The sequence below is a fragment of the Zootoca vivipara genome, chromosome 9, assembly GCF_963506605.1.
Source record: "Zootoca vivipara chromosome 9, rZooViv1.1, whole genome shotgun sequence".
NCBI lineage: Eukaryota > Metazoa > Chordata > Lepidosauria > Squamata > Lacertidae > Zootoca > Zootoca vivipara.
Genome location: NC_083284.1, coordinates 28,465,793 through 28,486,905, shown reverse-complemented (window position 1 = coordinate 28,486,905; position 21,113 = coordinate 28,465,793). Strand labels below are relative to the sequence as shown.

At 38.4% G+C, this 21,113-nt stretch overlaps 1 protein-coding gene across 3 annotated transcripts in view; it reads left to right on the top strand.

Annotated features, from left to right (window-relative positions):
* PRDM5 (PR/SET domain 5) overlaps positions 1–21,113 on the top strand; it is a 93,737-nt gene that overhangs the window by 53,147 nt on the left and 19,477 nt on the right. For all 3 annotated transcript variants that reach the window (XM_060278571.1, XM_060278570.1, XM_060278572.1), the window contains exons 13-14: positions 1,671–1,764; positions 15,358–15,443. In XM_060278571.1, the coding sequence (XP_060134554.1) occupies positions 1,671–1,764; positions 15,358–15,443 (180 nt within the window). The remainder of the gene's footprint in view (positions 1–1,670; positions 1,765–15,357; positions 15,444–21,113) is intronic.

The window sequence follows — 21,113 nt, the reverse complement described above, 5'->3', positions numbered from 1 at the left end:
GGCGATGTCCTTCTGATCTATAGAGGTGGACAGGGTAGTAAGGGAAGAGGCCATTCATAAGGTACACTGGACCTACAGGTGAAACTTGGAAAATTAGAATATCGCCGAAAAGTGCATTTATTTCAATAATGCAACTTAAAAGGTGAAACCAATATATGAGATAGATGCATGACATGCAAAGCAAAATATATCAAGCCTTTATTTGTTGTAATTGTAATTATTTGTCATTAGGCGGCTCAATAATAAATGGAATGTAATTAATGAAATGTAATAGTGATGGAATGTAATTAATGAAATGTAATAGTGATGAAGTTGTATTATTGTAACTTTGTTTTATTACTATGAAATTTCCAGAAGAAAGCTTTTGTAAAAATTAAAAGAAAAGTAAAAAATAATAAGTTGCATTACTGAAATAAATGCACTTTTCGACGATATTCTAATTTTCCGAGTTTCACCTGTAAGCTGTTTAGAGTTTTAAAGGGAATCACTAACACTTTGAATGAAATTGGTAGCCAGTGTAGCCTTTGCAGCTACCTTATGATGGCTCCTACCGAGAGTGTGGTGTTGCTGTCCCCTCACAGTTGTCACCCAGCAGTGGTCGCCTCTTTTACTTCTCACCACTTTATTTCACTGGCAGAGGCTGTTGGAGTCGTAAATATATACCTGTAACTGAGTTGGTAGAACATGAGACTCTTAATCTCAGGGTCGTGGGTTCAAGCCTCCCATTGGGCGAAAAGATTCCTGCATTGCTGCAGAGGGTTGGATTAGATGACCCTCACAGTCCCTTCCAACTATATTCTATGATTCTATGGTGTCATCTGGGCAAGCTATATTTTGGGGACATCAAAAAACCTTAAGTTTCCTACTTAAATCAATCAAATGTCCTTGCCTGAATTCTTCCCATTGTATTTTACTGTGGCTAGGTCCAGCATTCCATCTCATATTCACGAAAATTCCAAAATGTTCTTTTAAACAAGATTGCTGGATTAAGTCCCTTTGGAATGAACATAAACTACAGTCAAAGTTGTGTAAAAAAAAAGTACTTTCTCATTACTATCTAGTTGCAATGAATCTTTCAAGTAGTTGTCTTTCTCACAATAGTTTTTATAATGCTCAAAATCTTCTTTTCCGACTATAGTAAAAGGGTTTTGTGGGCCAAAGTCTCTTTAACAATTTTATTGAACAATAGCATTAGTAGAACTGGACACAAACAGAAGTTTTAAGTGAACTTAAGGTTATCATTAAGAAATCAAGCCAGTGTTTGCTATAAAAACTGTAGTGCAAATATGGAAGTAACAAGGACCCTTTTCTTCTGCCGCAAGCAGTTTCAAGAACCAATAAAGATTAATTGAATTTTTATGAGCCAAACCATTTGAGAAATAAAAAACAAATTTGGCCTATAGTTAAGTTAGATAACCTGGTTTGTTTTGCAATGAGTAGAGTAGCAGTATTCATTCAGGCATTTTGTTGTATTATCCTAAAGAGTAATTGTAATCTTAAAGTGTAACCATTATTAAACTCTTAAAACCTGAGTTTGATATTATAGTGTGATATGTAATGGAAGCTAAAGAAATTAGACTCTTGGAGCAATAAGAATAATAAACATTATGTTTTCTTTCGCAGCTAAGTTAACTCTTCTCTTTTCCCTCCTTCCCCCTTCTTCCCGGTAGACTCACACGGGCGAAAAGGAGAAAATCTGTCCATACTGTGGACAGAAGTTTGCAAGCAATGGAACACTGAGAGTACATATTCGAAGTCATACAGGTACGACATTTCTTTGTAAGAAACGAATAGCATTTCCTAGGCACTTGAATTGCACCATTTCATAGTGTAGACTTGCCTATTTGTATTAAACGAAAGTTGCCATAACTCCCCTGTAAAAATCACTGGTGCCGAAATTTGGAATTAGTTGCTTAAAAAATGAAATCCAATAGGATAATCATTATAGAGAACCCTAACTTCTACTCACCATACTTTAATATTTTCACAATACAGTTTGCAGTGCAGGTGCTCCTGGAATTTTACTTTAACCCTTTAGTTACTCTTTGCCAAAGGAACCAATCAGTTTAAACGTTGACATTTGAAACCATGCAAACACCAACCATGCTTTAAGAAACATCTATGTAGTTTATTCCCTTGTTCAACATATCTTTTTCACTCTTGTTTGAGTGCTCCTTTCTGATTTAGCTAGTTGACTTTTGGCCACTGTTTCTCTTGAATGTCAGGCAAAAGCTTTTTTTCCTGAGTAAAAGTTCTTCGCAAGGAACAGCTACATGGGCCCTTCTGTTTTAGACCTGCATTATGCATGTTGCTGCTGCTGCCTGTTCTTCTGCTTGTGTTGCAGCCTGCAGTGGCTGTATGTCACTCAGCTGTAGTAAGCAAGGAACATGTTGTGATGCATGACATTGTGACACATGTGGTTGGAAAACAGCACCATATTACACATACTGATGCATGTTGATGTTGCACTAACATTCAGAGATACTTTAAAATCTCAAAATTCTGGAGAACTTATGTCCTAGTCTGTGCTGCTGCTGCTGTTGTTGTTGTTAGTATTAGTATTAGTATTATTATGCGGCTCCGAACAGAACTAATGATAATAATAATATAATAATAAATGTGATAAAACACCAGACTTTAAAAACTTCCCTGTACAGGGCTGCCTTCAGATGTCTTCTAAAAGTCAGATAGTTGTTTATTTCCTTGACATCTGATGGGAGGGCATTCCACAGGGTGGGTGCCACTACCGAGAAGGCCCTCTGCCTGGTTGAATTTGTAACTCTTCAAGAAAATGATGAATTACTGAGTGGACATCCAATGCAGCTAAAAGTTGGAAGATTTGTGACATACAAAATAATGTATTTGTTTAATAACCGTTATATGCTGCTTGATTCTTACAATACTTCTAAGAGAAATATTAAAATGATCAATAAAAATAGTTCCTCAAGGTGGTTATTATTATTATTATTATTATTATTATTATTATTATTATTATTTACTTGCCCTTCCTCCTAAGGTCCCGGGGTGGGTTACAAAAATTAAAATACAACATTAAAATACAATATTGTAAAAAACCTTACAGTCACAAAAAATAACAAGAGGGATAAAAAGTTTTATCTGTCCACTTTCTCCATATTGTGCCCATTTTATATAGGCCTCCTCTTATTCGTCTTTTCTTGAAACTAAAATTCCCCAATAGTTGTAGCTTTTTCTCATAAGGGTGTTGCTGCATACCCTTGAACATTTTCGTTGTCCTTTTCTGATCTTTCTCCAACTCCACAATATCCCTTTTGGAGGTGAGGAGACCAAATGTATTCCAAATGTGGATGCACTATAGATTTGTATGATGGCATTTTGATATTTGCAGTTTGCCTTTCAGCTCCCTTCCTTATGATCCCTAACATGAAATTCACCTTTTTCACTGCTGCCACACACAGCTCACAGCTCCAGTTCCCTACTTGTAGATTTTGCTGGCAATCCCTCAGTGCCATCATGTTCTTACAACTGGCTGTATGTGTCTCTGTCACCTAATATGAAGTAGTTCTACTTATCTATAGATCTGACAGAACATAGAAGACACAAATTTCGAAAACAAAGTGGATGCCCTAGAGAATTCTGTTTACCACAGACTACGTATTCGAGTAATTGGCAAGCTGCTGAGTGTTTTTGTGATGTTTGGTTTCCAACTTAAAAGGGTGAGGATTGGTGTTTGACATGCAAAGCGCTTGTTAACAAATAGTCTTCTTATGACATTCTGTTCGGTTTTGCATAAACAAATTTGGCTTGCAGGAAGATGACAGAACATGTGCACTTAATCACTTGGCTTCCTAATATGTTTGATAAGTCTTAATCACTTCCATCTCTCACGGCCACCTGTTAAGATTAAAGCTGTTTACTTGTTTGGTCCTGTTTGTAATTCTGACTATAACCAGGGCTGAATACTGATTATTCCAATGAAAATTTAGATTGTGTAGCTGAAACAGAATCTACTTCTTGGAAAGGGCTGAACTTGTAGTTCCTAACTGGAGGGTAAGGACTCCACAGATGGTCACAGAATCCTTGTTTGCTGGTCACTGTGATGCAGGCGAATAATGCTGGGACAAAAGTTTTGTAAGAGGATATTATCTGGCCCTCTGTATGTAGCTGCACATTAACACATTTGCAGTATAGGAAGCTAGTAACATTGTACTAAATGGTGGATCCATCAGGGCAGTAGCATCTTCATATTTCTTAATACCTAATTTAGACCTTAAAATGTCATGATTGATGTAGGATTAAGTTTCATATCTCCAGAATAAAGTGCAATGAATTATGTGTTGACTATCCCGAGACTTGAGCATTGCAGCAAACATGTGGGTGTTGTGCTTTAATCTTGTCCTCCTGTTGTAGCCTTTTCTACCTGTGCACAGTGAGGGATGGGGCAGAGCAGGGTTTCTCAACTGCCAAGCATTGCTGCCAGTTATTGAGAGGGGGGAGGGTTCAATTGTGCGAAGCTCAAAGTGGGCGCAGCAGTGGAGCCAATCTGATGTTCCTCTTGATGATGCTTGGTGGTAGGAAGCCGGCTAGCAATGCTTTGCTGTCTGCACCATCCTGTCAACAGCTGGGTGTCTGCCTGTGCAACATTTACAGTATAATCCTTGAAAGCTGTCACCTTAAAGAAATTTAAGAAAATTTGATCTTGGAGGACAAGAGACAAACAAATTCTGCCCATCCATATTGGGGGGACAAACACTAGATTTGAGTGTGATTGGGAAACATCCATAACATAGCCCCAAGAATTCATGGTCATTTGCCAGTATGTACTGGTCTAGTAAATCTTGTTACTAATGGCAACCATGTTCTTCTCAGAGATTAGCCTGGTAGTATCACTCTTTGCAAGGCAGGAAAACTAAGCATGTTCACATTTTCCTCAACCTCTGTTATTTGATGGATGGTAGTCAACAAGTATGTCTGTTTCTCCTATCCTCCTCCACCATTTCACTTGGAAATCTAATTTGTCTACAGTTTTGCTTCTCTGGAAGGCTCTTCCTTGCTTGATGTGCAGCAATGTGATCTGTTTATACATTTAGGTGTTTTTTTTTTTTTACTAAACTTTCAGGTTTGAAAGTAAATCTGTGATTGACCACTGTGCAAAAAGAATGCTGGACCAAGAGGGCCTTTGGTCTAATCAACATACTTCTTCCTACACTCTTAGTCTTTGCTAAAGGGGTGAGCCTTGTGCAAGGACATAAAATCTAGTAGAAGCTTTTAGGAAATATATTTGATTTATATTCAGAATAAAGGCAGACGATTGCATGTTTGCATGCTTATCACAGAATCCGCACACATAAAATTGAAACATTAGGGGAGAAGGTTCGGTTAGGATCCTTTACTCTGGCACCATAATTTTCCGTGGGCAGAGCATTTTTTACATTAGGGAATTCACATGGAATATGTCTCTCATTACACCATGACTTTTGCAAACATATCCTGATGAGATCCATATGCAGCTGAGGCTGCAATCCTATGCTTGTTTACCAGAGAGTAAGCTCCACTGAACATACTTGAACTTTATTCTCAGTAAACATATGTAGGATTAGGTTGTGGTTTTGTAAAAGGGGCTAACATCCATTTTGTCCCCAGGCAACCACACAGGTTTGCTCATTATAAAGTGGTTTGGCCCAGTATTAATTTGCAGAGTATTAGAAGGCTGTGACCCTAAAGCAGACATACACAATGTGTGACCCCTTAAGCCAAACGGATTCCTCCATCCACATATGTCGACCCAACTGCAGCTCAGTTAAATGTATTTATTCCTTTGCAAAAATGAGGGCTGTCAACCCCGCAGCAGGACAGAGGTAGCATACTATATTGTGTTCCACTTCATGGGTCCCAACTAAAGCAGGCCTGGCTTAAAGGAACACATCAGTAAACTAATTGCCATTGAAATGTTTGCAGAATATTACATTCTGTATCACCTCTCGTTGTTACCGCGAACAGAAGATTGGCTTCCTAGATATTGTAACTTTTTCTTGGGATTCACGTCAAGGGTAAAACTCCAATGAACCGGCCTAAATGTTTCAGCATGTGACAAATGGCCTGAATATTTCAGCAGTGGAGCTAGAGAACCAGGCAGAGGGCCTACTTGGTAATGGTGCCCTCCCTTCAGGTGTCAAGGAAATAAACAACTATCTTACTTTTTGAAGACATCTGAAGGCAGCCCTGTTTAGGGAAGTTTTCAATGTTTGATGTTTTATTATGTTTCAATATATGCTGTGAGCCACCCAGAGTGGGTGGGAAAACCCAGCCAGATGGGCAGAGTATAAATATTATTATTATTATCATCATTATTATTATTATTATTAGCATAATAACCATGAGCAGTGATGCACTGAGATATAAAAGCATAGATATAAGGGAGGACAGAGTCATGGAGGGTTTTGAAGATGCTTCAACTGGATTCAGCAGTAGAAATGAAGTAGCATTGATGTATTAGGAGGACCTTAATTCATATATTTCCAAACAGTCCTTATGCTTAACATGTGCTTTAGTAAGGAAAGTGAAATTTAATATTTTATTATTTCTAACATAGGTCTTGTTTACAAGAGGGGGATCTTATAAGAAGTTGCTCCCCAACACACTTTAATCTCAGAGTTGTTTGCACAATTCAGGGTCTATCCCAGAGGCAAGTTAATTGAGTTCAAAGTGAAGAAAGCAACCCAAAAAAGAATCCTTGACTCACCTTGCTGATAAGTAATTGTGTAAACAATAACACAGTTGTTATCCTGGTTAGGCAGAGAATGTTTCTCATAGAGAAACAAAGTGAATTGTGAATGACCCAAGATCATCTGCAAGGGGTTATGACCGAAGAAGTCTCAAATTCCTTGTTTTTCTGATGAACAAACTTGAGATTGGACTCTTCAAAACTCAGTTAGCTACCTTAGATATGTACTCTGCATCTTGGCTAATTAATCTCCTTATATACTGATATGTTGCACTGATGATTATTATTATTTCTAAATTCAATTTACATACCAGTCTCCACAAAAAAAATCCCAGATAAAACCCAATACTGTAAAAACAAAGGAAAACTTCAAACATAGGAAAACATCAAATCAGCAACAATGGTTAAATTCCACTGATACGATCAGCATACTGGGGCGGTAGTGGAGAAAGCAATTAAGTAGAAGCACTGCAAATAACCATGCTAATTCACTAGCCTCACCCAAAGACTTGTGTCAGCAGATGTATCATAAGCTGACATTGGTATGTGAGTGTGGCATCCTTATCTCCATAGTGAACAAGTTCCATAGTGAACAAGTCACCACCAAGAAGGCCCTATCTTACAAGAAATGTTTGCAGAAGGAACCATGAGATGGGCTTCCCCTGTGGCCTGCAGGACAGATAAGGGGAGATGTTCTCCATCAAGTATTTGGGTCCTAAATTGTTCAGGACTTTATACGTTGGAGTGAATGCATTCAATGCAGCCCAGTAGTAAGTAGTCAGCCAGTGAAGTTCGCATAGCATTGGTGTGTTACCAGTATTTCTTGCCTTATCACTCATAATACATGTGGCTGCAGTCTGCAGCAGGTACTATTTCCTGACTCTCCTGAATGGTATAATAAGGAACGGAAAGAGTTTTGGAAAGCTGACACCGGTCAAAATAGGCAATAGTGTGGTCAATTTCCTTCCAGTCCTGAATCCTTATTGACTTGATCAAAATTTTAAAGGAGTAAATTTATCCTACTGAAATAAAAAAGTCTTTAATATTTCTGACACTGACTGCAGGAGAAGAGATGCAACATTGCTATTGAGGACTCAGATTGTCTCAGTGCCTAGGATTGCCTATTTCCTTCACTGGCTGGTTCGCCAGCTTTGGCCTCTTTTGAGCAGAGATGACTTGGCAACTCTAGTAACTCACAGACTAGATTACTGCAATGCACTCCACGTGGAAACTGCCCTTGAACAAGATTCAGAAACTATTCTGAAGTGCAGAAATCACATTAGTAGCTGGAGTTCCAGCAGAGTCAGCCCTCTTGATAGTTCCATCACCTTCAGAAGTTTGGGGACTGGTGGTCCAGGATAAGTTGTTGTCTCTGGCAGCCCCTAAGGAGTGGATTTGCCTCTCCCCATCATTGTGCAGTTTTTGTAGTATGCTTAAGGCGGACTTCTTTACTGTGGTCTTTGACTCTACAGTGGTGCCTCGCTAGACGAATTTAATTTGTCCCATGGGTCTTTTCTTATAACGAAAAATTTGTCTAGCGAATCCCATAGGAATGCATTGAATTTTTTTTTTTTTTGCCCATAGGAAAGCATTAATTGAATTTCAATGCATTCCTATGGGAAACCGCGATTCGCTAGACGAATTTTTCATAAAATGAATTCGTCTAGCAAGGCAACCTCCACTCGAAAAATCCTTTCGTTAAGCGGAAATTTCGTTAAGCAGGGCATTCGTTAAGCGAGGCACCACTGTAATTTGTTTTAAACTGATTTTAATATTGTATTTTAAAATTGTAACCTGCCCTAGAACTTCACTGTGATGGGCAGGCAAGAAATCTAATAAATAATGATTCCAATAGTAAATATTCTCATTTCTTCTTATTTTTTCTGGGTTCCCTAAAGTCACAGTATCCTTCATCTTGGACACTGCCACATAGTAAATTTCCTTGATCTTACTGCAGCCTCGCTTTATAACAAACACTTGGGTGATTTTTCTTTCCTTTTAAAAGAAAGAATCTGTTGTCTATAAAAAATACTTTCATTCTAATAAGCCACAAAGTTAAAGAGTTCTGCATTCCTAGCACTTTGGGGTTGTACATCATTGTCTATTTTATCTCCCCGCGACAGTTAAATCTTCAAAAGTACCTGTAAAGTCTCAGGCAGCTGTCAGCCTCCTGTTGGTTTGCTACTAGTGGATGAGAGAGTCACATTCTTTCAAAGGATGCTTGGCTAGATTGCTAGTGACTTCTTTAGATCAAATGAATTACAACACCCAATAGGTTGAATATTGTGAGGAGCTGGAAACAGAACCAGCACTGGGTTCACAGGGGTCACAGATTTTAATCTTCCTTCCTTCCTTTGTGTTTTTTTTTAAGAGGGGGTGGTCAGAAATACTGATTCCATCCCATTAAAAACCCAGGGGACCTCAAATCCAACAAAGAAAACATGCTAAATTCATTTGAAATCAATGGGGTCAGATATAACTTAAATTGTTTTTTTATTGTACCCCAAAATATAAATTGGAGTCCTAAGGGGGAAGGTATTACTAAAGAAAGTGTGACTTATTTCCAAAGAAATATAGTTAAGTGGCTTTGTCAAGTTTACTTATTTCCTGAAGACATCCCAAGTATGTAGTGCTGTTTCTATTACAGTAACCATACATAGATGGAACCAGGATTGTATTACAGTTGAATTCATTACGTTTGTTTGTTTGTTGCCATAACTCAATATTTCAGTGTTATACTACCATCTGATGTTTCTTTTTAAGACATCTATCTAACTGCCAGTACTTCGCAAATTCATGAAAGCTCTCCCCTCCCAAACCCAGTTTTCTGAGCCAGAATATATTTCAAGCTCAATATGGAACTGGAGCTGATTTGGATAATTTATATCTATTTGGTTTGCAAAATTTGAGCATTATTTGCATGTTCTGGTTTTGTTTCTTCACTGAACATTTTATAAACAAAAGGTTTACATAACGAAATAGGCAAAAATCCCTTTTCCTAACCTCATTTATTTCAATCACTTGGCTATCTGTCAACAAAGTGCATCTCTCATATCCTATGTGAGCTTAGAAAAACATCACCCCTATTTTTGATGTTTCTTGGTCTGTTTGGATAGCTGGGTTGTACTATATTATAAATTTATTGAAAGCACAGGCCATTGAGTCATGCATGTGCAGCGCTAACATACTGGTACAGATTTGTCTACTTGCCAGTGAGAACTCGGCTATTGTCTTCAATGAAAAGCTTTGTGTAGTGTTGGGTTGTTGTTTTTCTCCTGACAAGAAATAAAATAAAATAAGCATCTATCCTATGCAATCAGACAAAGTAAAATTTTCAGTGATTGCAACAAGAGCTCTATTGCTGCAGCTGACTTTTCTAAATTAGCTAAAAGTGTAAACGAATACTTTTGTACAGCATTCTCTAAGTATCTAACAAACTTTTGCTGTTCTCCGTTACCTTAACCTTTTGTCCATTCATACTTGTTATTGCCTGCTGTCGTCACCTCACACTATCTCTGATTAGAAAAGCTCTCTTACAGCTTCCTTTCTGGACTGCTCTATTGATCACCTGGCAGGGGGTGTTGAATGTGTGATCCAGATGGCCCCGTCTCCTTCACCTCCCATGACCTCCTGCCCAGGAGAATTACCTTGATTTTGTAGATAGGCTGTGGTCGTGGTTTGGTACTGTAGTGCTGGATTGCTGATGCTTCTCTTCCTCCTGTTATCTGATTTAGGATATACTCTGATTTAAAACATTCAGAATTCAGGATTGATATTCTGGATTTCTCTTTTTATCAGCAACGATGTAGTGTGGGAGTGATGAAGTCTGGTGAAACCCAATCTGTTTCAGTTCTATAAAGAAAATCTGTTTTATCAGACTCACCACCAGTTTTACAAGCGGAAGACTAGTGTTCATGTGCTTCCTTCTCACCTCTCTTTCGCTGGCGCAGCCATGAAGATCTAGAAGCCTTTGTTTCCATTTTCGAGTGCCATCTGAACCCGGCAAACTGTGCTGAATCTTCCTTATTCTGTAGTTTGTTGAAACAAGCCAACTTCAAACCATAGTTTTAAGACAGTTAAGCTTAGGCACCATTGGGAGGCTGGACATGATGCTAAACTGTGGTTGATCTAAAGTGGGATTGGATGCTTCTGAACACTTTGTGGCAGCCCTGGAGGATGGGCAGGGAACACATGAGTCCAAAGCTTGCTGCAGTTTGTGGTCATAATGCTAAGCCATGGCTAACTTTATCATTGCATGCAAAACATCTTCATGTTGAAAACAACCAATTCTTATGTAACTGCATAAAACTGAGTTACAGACACAATCTCCATTTCGGATTATACCACAAGGTTTGAATTTTCACAGTCTGTTCAGGTGTTGCATAATTCCTTCCCACTCCCAATATATAAACAGGCACATGCAGGATCACGAAGGGCTCATTCACATATAATGCTTTGAGAAATATACAGAAGTGGAAAAGCCGTGGCTGACTAGATGCAGCTTGTGGGCAATGCAAAGCCTACTTCTGTTAATTTTGGCTTATTACTTATTTCACAACATATTTTGGTTTGTGAAAAATAAAAACACATCAATTGATTGATCCTGTATGTATGGATTAGCCAACATGGTGCCCTCCTGGTTTTGTTGAATTACAGCTTGAATCAGCCCTGGCCATTGGTCAGTGTGATGTGGGTCTGATAGGATTGCCCTGTTAGATATTTATTCCCATGATGAAATTTTTTTTTTAATGGTTAAATGGATTTTAAGATAATCTGATGGGTGCTCATGATACATTTTTATAAACCAATGTAAGTGTAAATTTTAATATGTTAGTACTGAGATTTAATTAAAAACCCAGTTTTTAAAAAATCCAACAACAGACAATTGTTGGAATGGAATGGAATGTTAAAAATCTGGTTTTTTTAAAAAATAAATGAATTGTTTATGCACCTTGAAAGTCATATTTTAAATGGGCCTAAGAATGTAATTTCAAAGTGCTTTGAAAGCACTGAAATTAATGGTACTTACTTATACATAGAGATTGAAAAATGAGGGAATATTTTAAGCTCTTTGTAAAGCTCCTTTGTCAAACCATAACAAAGTAAGCTGCAGAAATATTCAACAACTGTGAAATAATGTTAACTTTTGCTTATGAAAACTGAAAATAACTGGAACCAACATTTTTTTAAAAAAAAATCTCCAGCTCTCATTGTCAGCATTGTGCATTCCTATGGCTGCAGTTGTTGTATCCTGTGCTACCACAACAGATTCTTATTCTGAAGCATCTCTGTGTACTTCATAAATTGGATAACTGAGCAATCACATTGTTTGCCTGTTTTTAAAACTTAAATACTGCTCACCAGGGAGCTGGGGTGGAGGGTTTAAGTCTTCTCTCCCCAGCTTCTGTCTCTGTAAAATTTGTTTCCTGATGCAGTAAAATAAAATAAAATATATCATTGGTGTAAAATGGGACACTAATGCTAATTGCTGCTTGGGAGGATGAATTTCATTTCACCGCAGCTGTGGCAGGAATTCAAATTGTGACCAAGCTGAGCAACATGTAGCAGTGTCCAGAAAAACACACACAGAGACTTGCAGTTGATATATACACACAAACACCACTTCCATCAGTCTTAGCAGCATTTCACTAATCCACTAATTAATCCTGAGGTCTATGATTTAGCTGTAAGAGCTAAAACTGTCTGTTGTATGGGATCCTGAGCTAAGCAACAAAAGAATGAGGACACATCTATATGATGGATGATCCAATGCAGGTCAAAGCAGGAATAACATTTTGTTATCGGATGCCAGTGTCGCCCTCTACCAGCATCTACTGACAGTTTCTTGAATCCTAACTTTCGCATTCATTGAATGGGGAATTCTCACCTTCATCTTTCCCCTGCAGCCCCTCAGAATTTTGGGGTTGGGAGACCCTTTGTAATTATGTAGGATATTGTGTAAGGGGACTGCAGTGGAGTGGGTTGTTGGTTGAGATGGTTCCTCCTCATGTGAGTCGAGATCCAAGCCATATTCTTCAAGAGCTACAAATGCTAAGGTTACAAAGGACATTGAGAACAGCGTTCTTATCAGCCCTAAAGCCACCCCATTAAAGCAAAGCTCTTCTCTGTAAACAAAGAATGAAAGGGGGGGGCGGGAATCTCAGCACTGCCCTGTCAGCAGTCATCTGCTTATGAATCTTTCCAAACTTTCCCCTTGAAATGCAAAAAGCCTCAGAACATTAAAATGTCAACTGGATTAATTAAATGTTTGAGTCCCAACAGCTCCTGCAGTGTCCAAAGGATGACAGCATGGATTAGTGACATCAAGGGTCACAAGAGATAGTGTCACGTTTCAAACAGATGTGAAATGGGAAAATTGGAGCGCTTGGGACAGCTTTCGGGCTTTGTTAAAAAATATTTGCTCAAATCCTTTTATTCAGAGTTAATGAGCTAAGGCAGGGTGATGGGATAGTGGGAAAAGAGAGAGGCAATCGTATTTTACAAGTACACTACTCTTCCCATACCCTTGGTTCTTCGGGTGACTTTATTCCCAGCAGTGTTAAAGCATACATAGCTAATCTAAAGTAAAGGTAAAGGGACCCCTGACCATTAGGTCCAGTCGTGACCGACTCTGGGGTTGCGCGCAACACTCCGGATTATCCGCTTCATTTATAGTAGGCAACCATATCATAATTATTATTATTTTGCTACATTCACACCATTTAAATAAGTATCATACCACTTGAAACAGTCATGGCTTCCCAGTTGTTAGGTAAAGGGGACCCCTGACCATTAGGTCCAGTCGTGACCGACTCTGGGGTTGCGCGCTCATCTCGCATTATTGGCCGAGGGAGCCGGAGTACAGCTTCCAGGTCATGTGGCCAGCATGACAAAGCCGCTTCTGGCAAACCAGAGCAGCACACGGAAACGCCGTTTACCTTCCCGCTGTAGCGGTTCCTATTTATCTACTTGCACTTTGATGTGCTTTCGAACTGCTAGGTTGGCAGGAGCTGGGACCAAGCAACGGGAGCTCACCCCGTCACAGGGATTCGAACCGCCGACCTTCTGATCAGCAAGCCCTAGGCTCTGTGGTTTAACCCAAAGTGCCACCTGGGTCCACATAGCTAATCTACTAAGACCCATAAAGTGGTATCACACTGCTTCAAATGTATGGTGTGGATGTAAAGTTTTCATGATGTGGCTCCACATCATAAGATGGCTGAGGCCTGGTTCAAGGATTCTGGAAATCAGACTAACAGTTTAGTAACGCTGCCAAAGTATGAGGGGAACTAATGGAGCATGGTCATTCTAGACAAGAATACCATGGTCAGAGGGACTGACATCCATCCAAACATTCCAGTGAATAGAGAGGATTCAACATTGCTCTGTCATATGCCAAACATGGATTATACAGCAGGGCAGCCAAGGCAGTTTTATTTCTGAAACCCAGTGGCTGCCAAAATCAGTTAAATGTGTGGCACTGAAAATCTAGGGGATGAATTGTGGTGTAATCAGGGTAAACTCCCTTTGATGAACTTTTTAAAGAACAGTCGTATCACAGCATTATACAACTTCCTTTTGCTTTTGAAAATGTGGGATGAAAGTTCTGTAATATTATCAGCCATGCATGAAAGTGAAATGGTATATTGTATGTTTTGCATTTCGTTGTTTGTTTTGCATGATAGCCCTGATTTTTGCGAGGAGGGGGAATACAGTAGGCTATGACCCACTGAAGGCATCTAACTAGAAGTTAGGAAGCAGGAGTCACAGCAGGAGCAATCCAGCTGATCTGCTTTTAGTTAAATAAGATACATGAATAGAATGGGTTGAGGTAATTAAATTGGATGGTGACACCCAGATGGCTCTAATGATGAACAGCTGTGAGGTCAGGAAAACATACTGTACTTTTGAATACAATTAATGACTATCCATAAAAAATGGCCATGAAGTGACCGTTATAGAAGTCCCCCCCCCAGTCAGCACTGTTGTCACCAGGAGTATGGGGGGGGGGTGGATTGTCATATTCATATCTTGTTAAGACAACATCATGCAGCTGTACTTTGAAGTTGCCCTGCTTGATGCAGAACTTAGTGTTCTTTTGTTCTTAAGTGCGCAGTCACATTAAAGCATAGATGCCCCAGCCTTTCTGGCCTCCTTCACACACAGAGACAGTGTCATGGGAATAGTTTCAGTGTGGCACAGTTGCTCATTGCAGGGCTCTCTCTGTGTGTGTGTCTATTATAACCATGTGGACTGTGCCAATTGTGTGGATCTTTCCCATGCAATCAGTAGCCTACTGGGAACGAGGCCCTCATTTGTATGAAGTGAACATTAACATTTGACCACAGAAATATGCCTTTGACAGACATACATGCTGTGCTTCTTTGATCTTCTAAGACAGTACGTTCTTTTTCCTGGGCCACATTTTTTTTAGACCCAGGTCATGGTTTGAAGGGACACAGTGCAGCACCGTTTCTGATGCGAAGCATGTCTGGATCTGGTCATTGCCTGGATAGGAGAACATTGGTAAACCCTGCCTTGAGGAATATCATCTGAAAATCCTGTTTGTGCTGTTTTGAACTCAGTGGCAAGAAAGGGTGATATAAGTAATTGTAATAATTCTTTTAAAAATCTGATGTTTACCTTATTTTCAGGTGAGCGTCCGTACCAGTGTCCTTACTGTGACAAAGCTTTCAGCAAGAATGATGGGTTAAAAATGCACATTCGTACCCACACAAGAGTAAGTATGGCTCTATTACCTTGTGATAGTTGTTTGTTTGACAACCTAAAGTGGATCATGGAAATAAAAATATATCGTGTAGTAGGAAATCTTTTCCCCAGTAAAAAAAAGGCAAATTTCAAAAGGAAACATTGCAGCAAGATACATATTCATAAAACTTTTCAACTTGAATGTCAGGATCCTTATCAGATTCTGTGGAATTGCAAAGCCGTTTTTCTATCTGCGTTGTATGATTACATATTTCATGGTAAAGGGTGGTGTGGCAAACTTTTTGTTGCATAACAAACCTTCGTATTTAATCCAAATACCCTTGTTTCTAAAACAGAAAACAGAGCATTTCCACAGTCATTTAACTCAAGCCATGTGTGGCATGATGGTTTAAATAAGTTTGAGACATCATGACTGATGGTCAGATAAGAAGATGAAATGTCACGTACCTCATTGCCTGTGACAAACAACACTATTGGAAATCCTTGTAGCCATGTTATGTGTGATTTGCAAATACAGAAAGCAGAGACAAAAAGTCTGTTTGAACCCTTCAAGTTTAGTCCCGTCATGTTGTTTACACACTCTGTTTCTAAAATCTGAAAGTCTTCAGGGAGCCAGTGTGGTGTAGTGGTTAAGAGCGGTAGACTCTTAATCTGGGGGACCGGGTTTGCATCTCTGCTCCTCCACATGCAGCTGCTGGGTGACCTTGGGCTAGTTACACTTCTTTGAAGTCTCTCAGCCTCACTCACCTCACAGAGTGTTTGTTGTGGGGGAGGAAGGGAAAGGAGAATGTTAGCTGCTTTGAGACTCCTTTGGGTAGTGATAAAGCGGGATACCAAATCCAAACTCTTCTTTCTTGTTTATAATCCGCTGAGATTTTATGTAATTTCTTGCCACCTTATGGATCTTTCATTGCAAAAAAAAAGAGGAGCTTGCAAAGAGTTTTCAGTGATGCAAATAAACCACCTCCACTTCACACCAAGCAAGAACACAACCTAGAGCCTGCTCGTTGAGTGTCTGAGTGAATAGATGACTGTTTGACATGTTTATCATAAAATAGTTGATCCTGGCTTTGTATAAGATGCTAAGCCAAACCTTGCTTTAGTTGCTGTGATACACTGTACTTAAATGACTGGAGAAGAGCAAAGGGAGGGCAAGCTTCTCTCCGGGGCTACCATATCTATGCAGTCCCAGTAAGCCATAGTTCGTTGTATCATGAGAGCTATGAAGGACAGGATTCTGTGCATCTTTTTTCTTTCGTTTTAAAGCCCAAGAGATATATGCACATGGATCTTATGTTTTCCATGGTTGCTTTTCATACATGGACACACTAAAGAATTGTAAATTATTTTGAAATGTTCACTATATCAGCATACCACACTGCTCCTTGGTTTTAGTTGGTGGTCGTATTCACACCAAATGTGTAAAACACACTCACACCCCTTTAAAAGTAATGGCTTCCCATGAAGTATCCTGGGAGCTGTAGTTTATTAAGGTGGATGGGAATTGTAGCTCTGTGAGGGATCTGCTGATAACTCTGAGCATCCTTAACAAATTACATCTCTTCCCCCCCCCCAAGTTTACTTGGTTACTATGGTATACTTTTTACTGCCATGACTGTTGAAGTGGTTTAAGAGTGCTTTAAACGTATCGTATAGATCCGACTAGTCTCTCTCTCTCACGCATCTCCCCAGCTAATAAGCAGCATTGTGGGGGATTCATCAGCATCATAGCAGAAAAATTCCCAGCTGCTTTTAATTCTTTTTAAAACGGATAGTCTTTCTAATGACACACCTAGCATCATGTCTAGTTTGGCCCCGAGTCAGACTATTGGTCTATCTAGCACAGGCAGAGCACTAAGCCTTCATAGCCGTGATCTTTTAAACTGAGATTTGGGAGTCTGAGCTTTGTTGTTGTTGTTTAGTCGTCTAGTCATGTCCGACTCTTCGTGACCCCATCTGAGCTTAGAGTCTGAGTTTAGAGCCTTCTAGATACAATGCACGTGCTCTGCCAGTGATCTAAGTTCTAGGTTTCCTGACAATGTTGCAATAATTTCCATCTCCAATGACTACACAATCTGACAGCATCTGATGTTTTGACTGATTGCTCTTTAGTTATGGTTGTTATCTTTAATGTTTAATGATATCCTTTAAAACTTTAAGCAAAAGCACATGAAGTCTATAGAACTGGGGTGTTCACCCCCCCCCTTCTAAACCTGGAAATTTAAACAAGATTATGGATTATTACTAATTGAACATCCGTTTTATTGCTCCAAGGAAAAGTTTTAAATCTGCCTTTTATTTTAATACTTAGACACATGCTTTCCAGATTAAAATTCTCGGCATTTAAAGAAAAGAAGCAAAGTAGTGCTCCTGAAATCCTCATTTTTATTTTCAAAGGGAGCTAGTCTGAAAATAAACTTTTCTTCATTTGTAATCATAGGCTTATTAATACATTTTAACTTATTTTTTTCTTCATATAGCTAATAAATTATTAACATGCAAACAGAAATTAAAAATGCTTAGGGTGCAAGTAAGGCCCATTGAATTCTGTGAGACCTGTTTCTGAGTAGATATGCCTACGATTGTGCTGTTAAAGTTTAAAATATAATCTTATAATATTCAATCATGACAGCCATCTGCAATCTGCATTCTGAACTGGTACAGAACAGATAGAGGTTTACCACTTCATTTGTGGAAACTTTGCCTTAGTTTTCCGCATGCAGGAAGATTTTCATGTGGGGATACTTACGAACAAGCTTATGCATTCTGAGGTGCTGGTATGATCTCTTGATTTTTTTTTTTTTAAATAATTTTTATTCAATTTCCAATTTATCCGATTAAAATAATAAAAAAAAACATTCTTTTATACACAACATTATAAATTTTCATCTAACATTTTGCTCTGCCGAGCTACGACTTCCCCCCCTCCCTTCATGCGAGTTTCTTGTTTACTACATTTTTGCAGTTCCTTTTTGACTGTTTGGTCAATTCATAGGATTTATTTCAATCCTGCAAGTGTTTTTAAAGATCTACAGTTTTTCTCCATATAATCCACATATTTACTCCAGTCTTTTTGAAACCTTGTCTCCCCCTGGTCGCGGATCTTGCAAGTCATCCTTGCGAGTTCAGCATAGTCCATCATTTTAATCTGCCACTCCTCAATCGTTGGAATTTCTTGTAATTTCCATTTTTGGGCTAACAAAGTCCTAGCCGCGGTTGTCGCATACATAAACAATACTTGATCTTCTTTTCTAATCTCTCCTCCCATTATTCCTAGTAAAAATGCTTCAGGTTTTTTTGGGAAAGTATATCTAAACATCTTTTTCAACTCATTATATAACATCTCCCAAAATCTTTTTACCTTATCGCATGTCCACCACATATGATAAAATTCACCATCTCTCTCTTTACATTTCCAGCAAGTTTTGTCACTCATTCTATACATTTTGGCTAGTTTAACTGGTGTTAAATACCATCTATACATCATCTTATACACATTTTCTTTCAAAGCAGTACATGCTGTAAATCTCAACGTTTGAGTCCATAATTTCAACCACGCGTCATAATCAATATTGTGCCCAAAATCTTTTGCCCACTTGATCATCGCTTCTTTTGTCAACTCATCCTTCGTATACCATTCTAATAACAAATTGTACATTTTTGACAGAAGCTTTGTTTTGCCTTCTAGCACTTCTATTTGGAATTTGGACCTTTTGTCCTCAAAACCTATTTTCCTGTCTTCCCTAAGAACATCATTTATTTGATGGTATTGTATCCATCCTGTTAAAACTCCTTTAATTTCTTCATAGGGTTTAAGTCTCCATCCTTTATCAGTTCTTATCAAAATTTCCTCATAAGTGGCCCACCTCCCCTCCATATTTACTTTCTTCACTGTTAATACCTCTGCTGGTGAAACCCACCATGGTTTTTTGGTCTCTAACAGCATTTTATTTCTTTCCCACACCTCGTACAGAGATCTTCTTATCACATGATTGGTAAACCCAGTATGAGACTTCTTTTTGTCATAACATAAATATGCATGCCACCCAAATCTATTGTTAAAACCTTCCAAATCTAGCAGGTCAGTATTCTTCAACGTTATCCACTCTTTAATCCAACATATACAAGACGCTTCATAATAAAGTCTTAAGTCTGGCAGGGAGAAACCACCTCTTTCTTTTCTGTCTACCAAGATTTTATGTTTTATTCTAGGTTTTTTCCCCTGCCAGAGAAATCTTGACAAAATCTTTTGCCATTCTTGAAATTGTCTTGTACCCTTCACCACAGGTATAGTTTGAAATAAGAATAACATTTTAGGTAGGATATTCATCTTAATTGCTGCTATTCTTCCTAAGAATGACATGTTCATATTAGTCCACCTTTCCAGGTCTTTCTTTATTTCTCTCCATACTGGTTCATAATTATCACTATATAAGTTAATGTTCTTTGCTGTCATCCATATTCCAAGGTATTTTACTTTTTTTGCCACATCAAACCCATATTTTAGGTGTAACTCTTGCTTTTCCTCTTTCGTCATATTCATTGCCATCACCTTTGTTTTCTGTCTATTTAATTTAAATCCTGCTAATTGTCCAAATTTCTCAATTTCTTCTATAGCCGCTGCAACACTTTCCTTAGGATTTTCTAGAGTTAAGACCAAATCATCCGCGAAGGCTTTCACTTTAAATTGCTTTGCACCTACTTTAATTCCTCTAATAGTTGAAAGATCTCTTAATCTATTCAATAGTACTTCCAGGACCATGATGAATAATAAAGGGGATAAGGGACACCCCTGTCTAGTTCCTTTTGTAATGTCAAAATATTCCGTTAATGTGTTATTAATTATCAATCTTGCTTTTTGTTCTGAATATATTGCCTCAATCCCATTCAAAAAAGAATCTTTGCCAACCATTGATTCCAGATTTTTCTTCATAAACTGCCAAGATATATTGTCAAATGCTTTCTCCGCATCCACAAACATTAATACTGCTGGCTTATCTATCTTGGTTTCCAGATATTCTATTACATCTATTATATGTCTGACGTTGTCCTTTAACTGTCTACCAGGAAGAAAACCAGCTTGGTCCTTATATATCATTTCATTCAAAACTTCTTTCAATCTCTTGGACATAATATCTGCAAACAGCTTATAATCGTTGTTCAATAAAGAAATTGGTCTATAATTTCTGACTTCTAAGCCATCCGCTCCTGGTTTTGGAATCAATGTAATATACGCTTCCTTCCATGTATTTGGGATCTTTCCTCCTGCAAGAATATCATTCATCACTTCTTCTAAAATCGGTATCAGCTGTTCATTTAAAACTTTATAATATTTTGCTGATAATCCATCTGGTCCTGGGGCTTTTCCTACTTTCATTCTCATTATTGCCTGGTGTACTTCTTGCCTTGTTATCCTATTATTGAGTTTCTTTCTTTCCTCTTCTGGGATTTGTTTCAATCCATGTTTGCTTAAATAATCACTGATCTTCTTCTCCTCTTCTTTCTTTTTACAATACAACTCTTTATAAAACTTTTGAAAGGCTTTCTTTATTTCCTTTGGCTCCTCAGTCACTTTTCCTTCCATATTTATCTTCACTATCGTATTTTGATTTTGACGTTTCCTTAATTGCCATGCCAATAATTTTCCTGTTTTGTTCGCTAATTCAAAATTTTTTTGTCT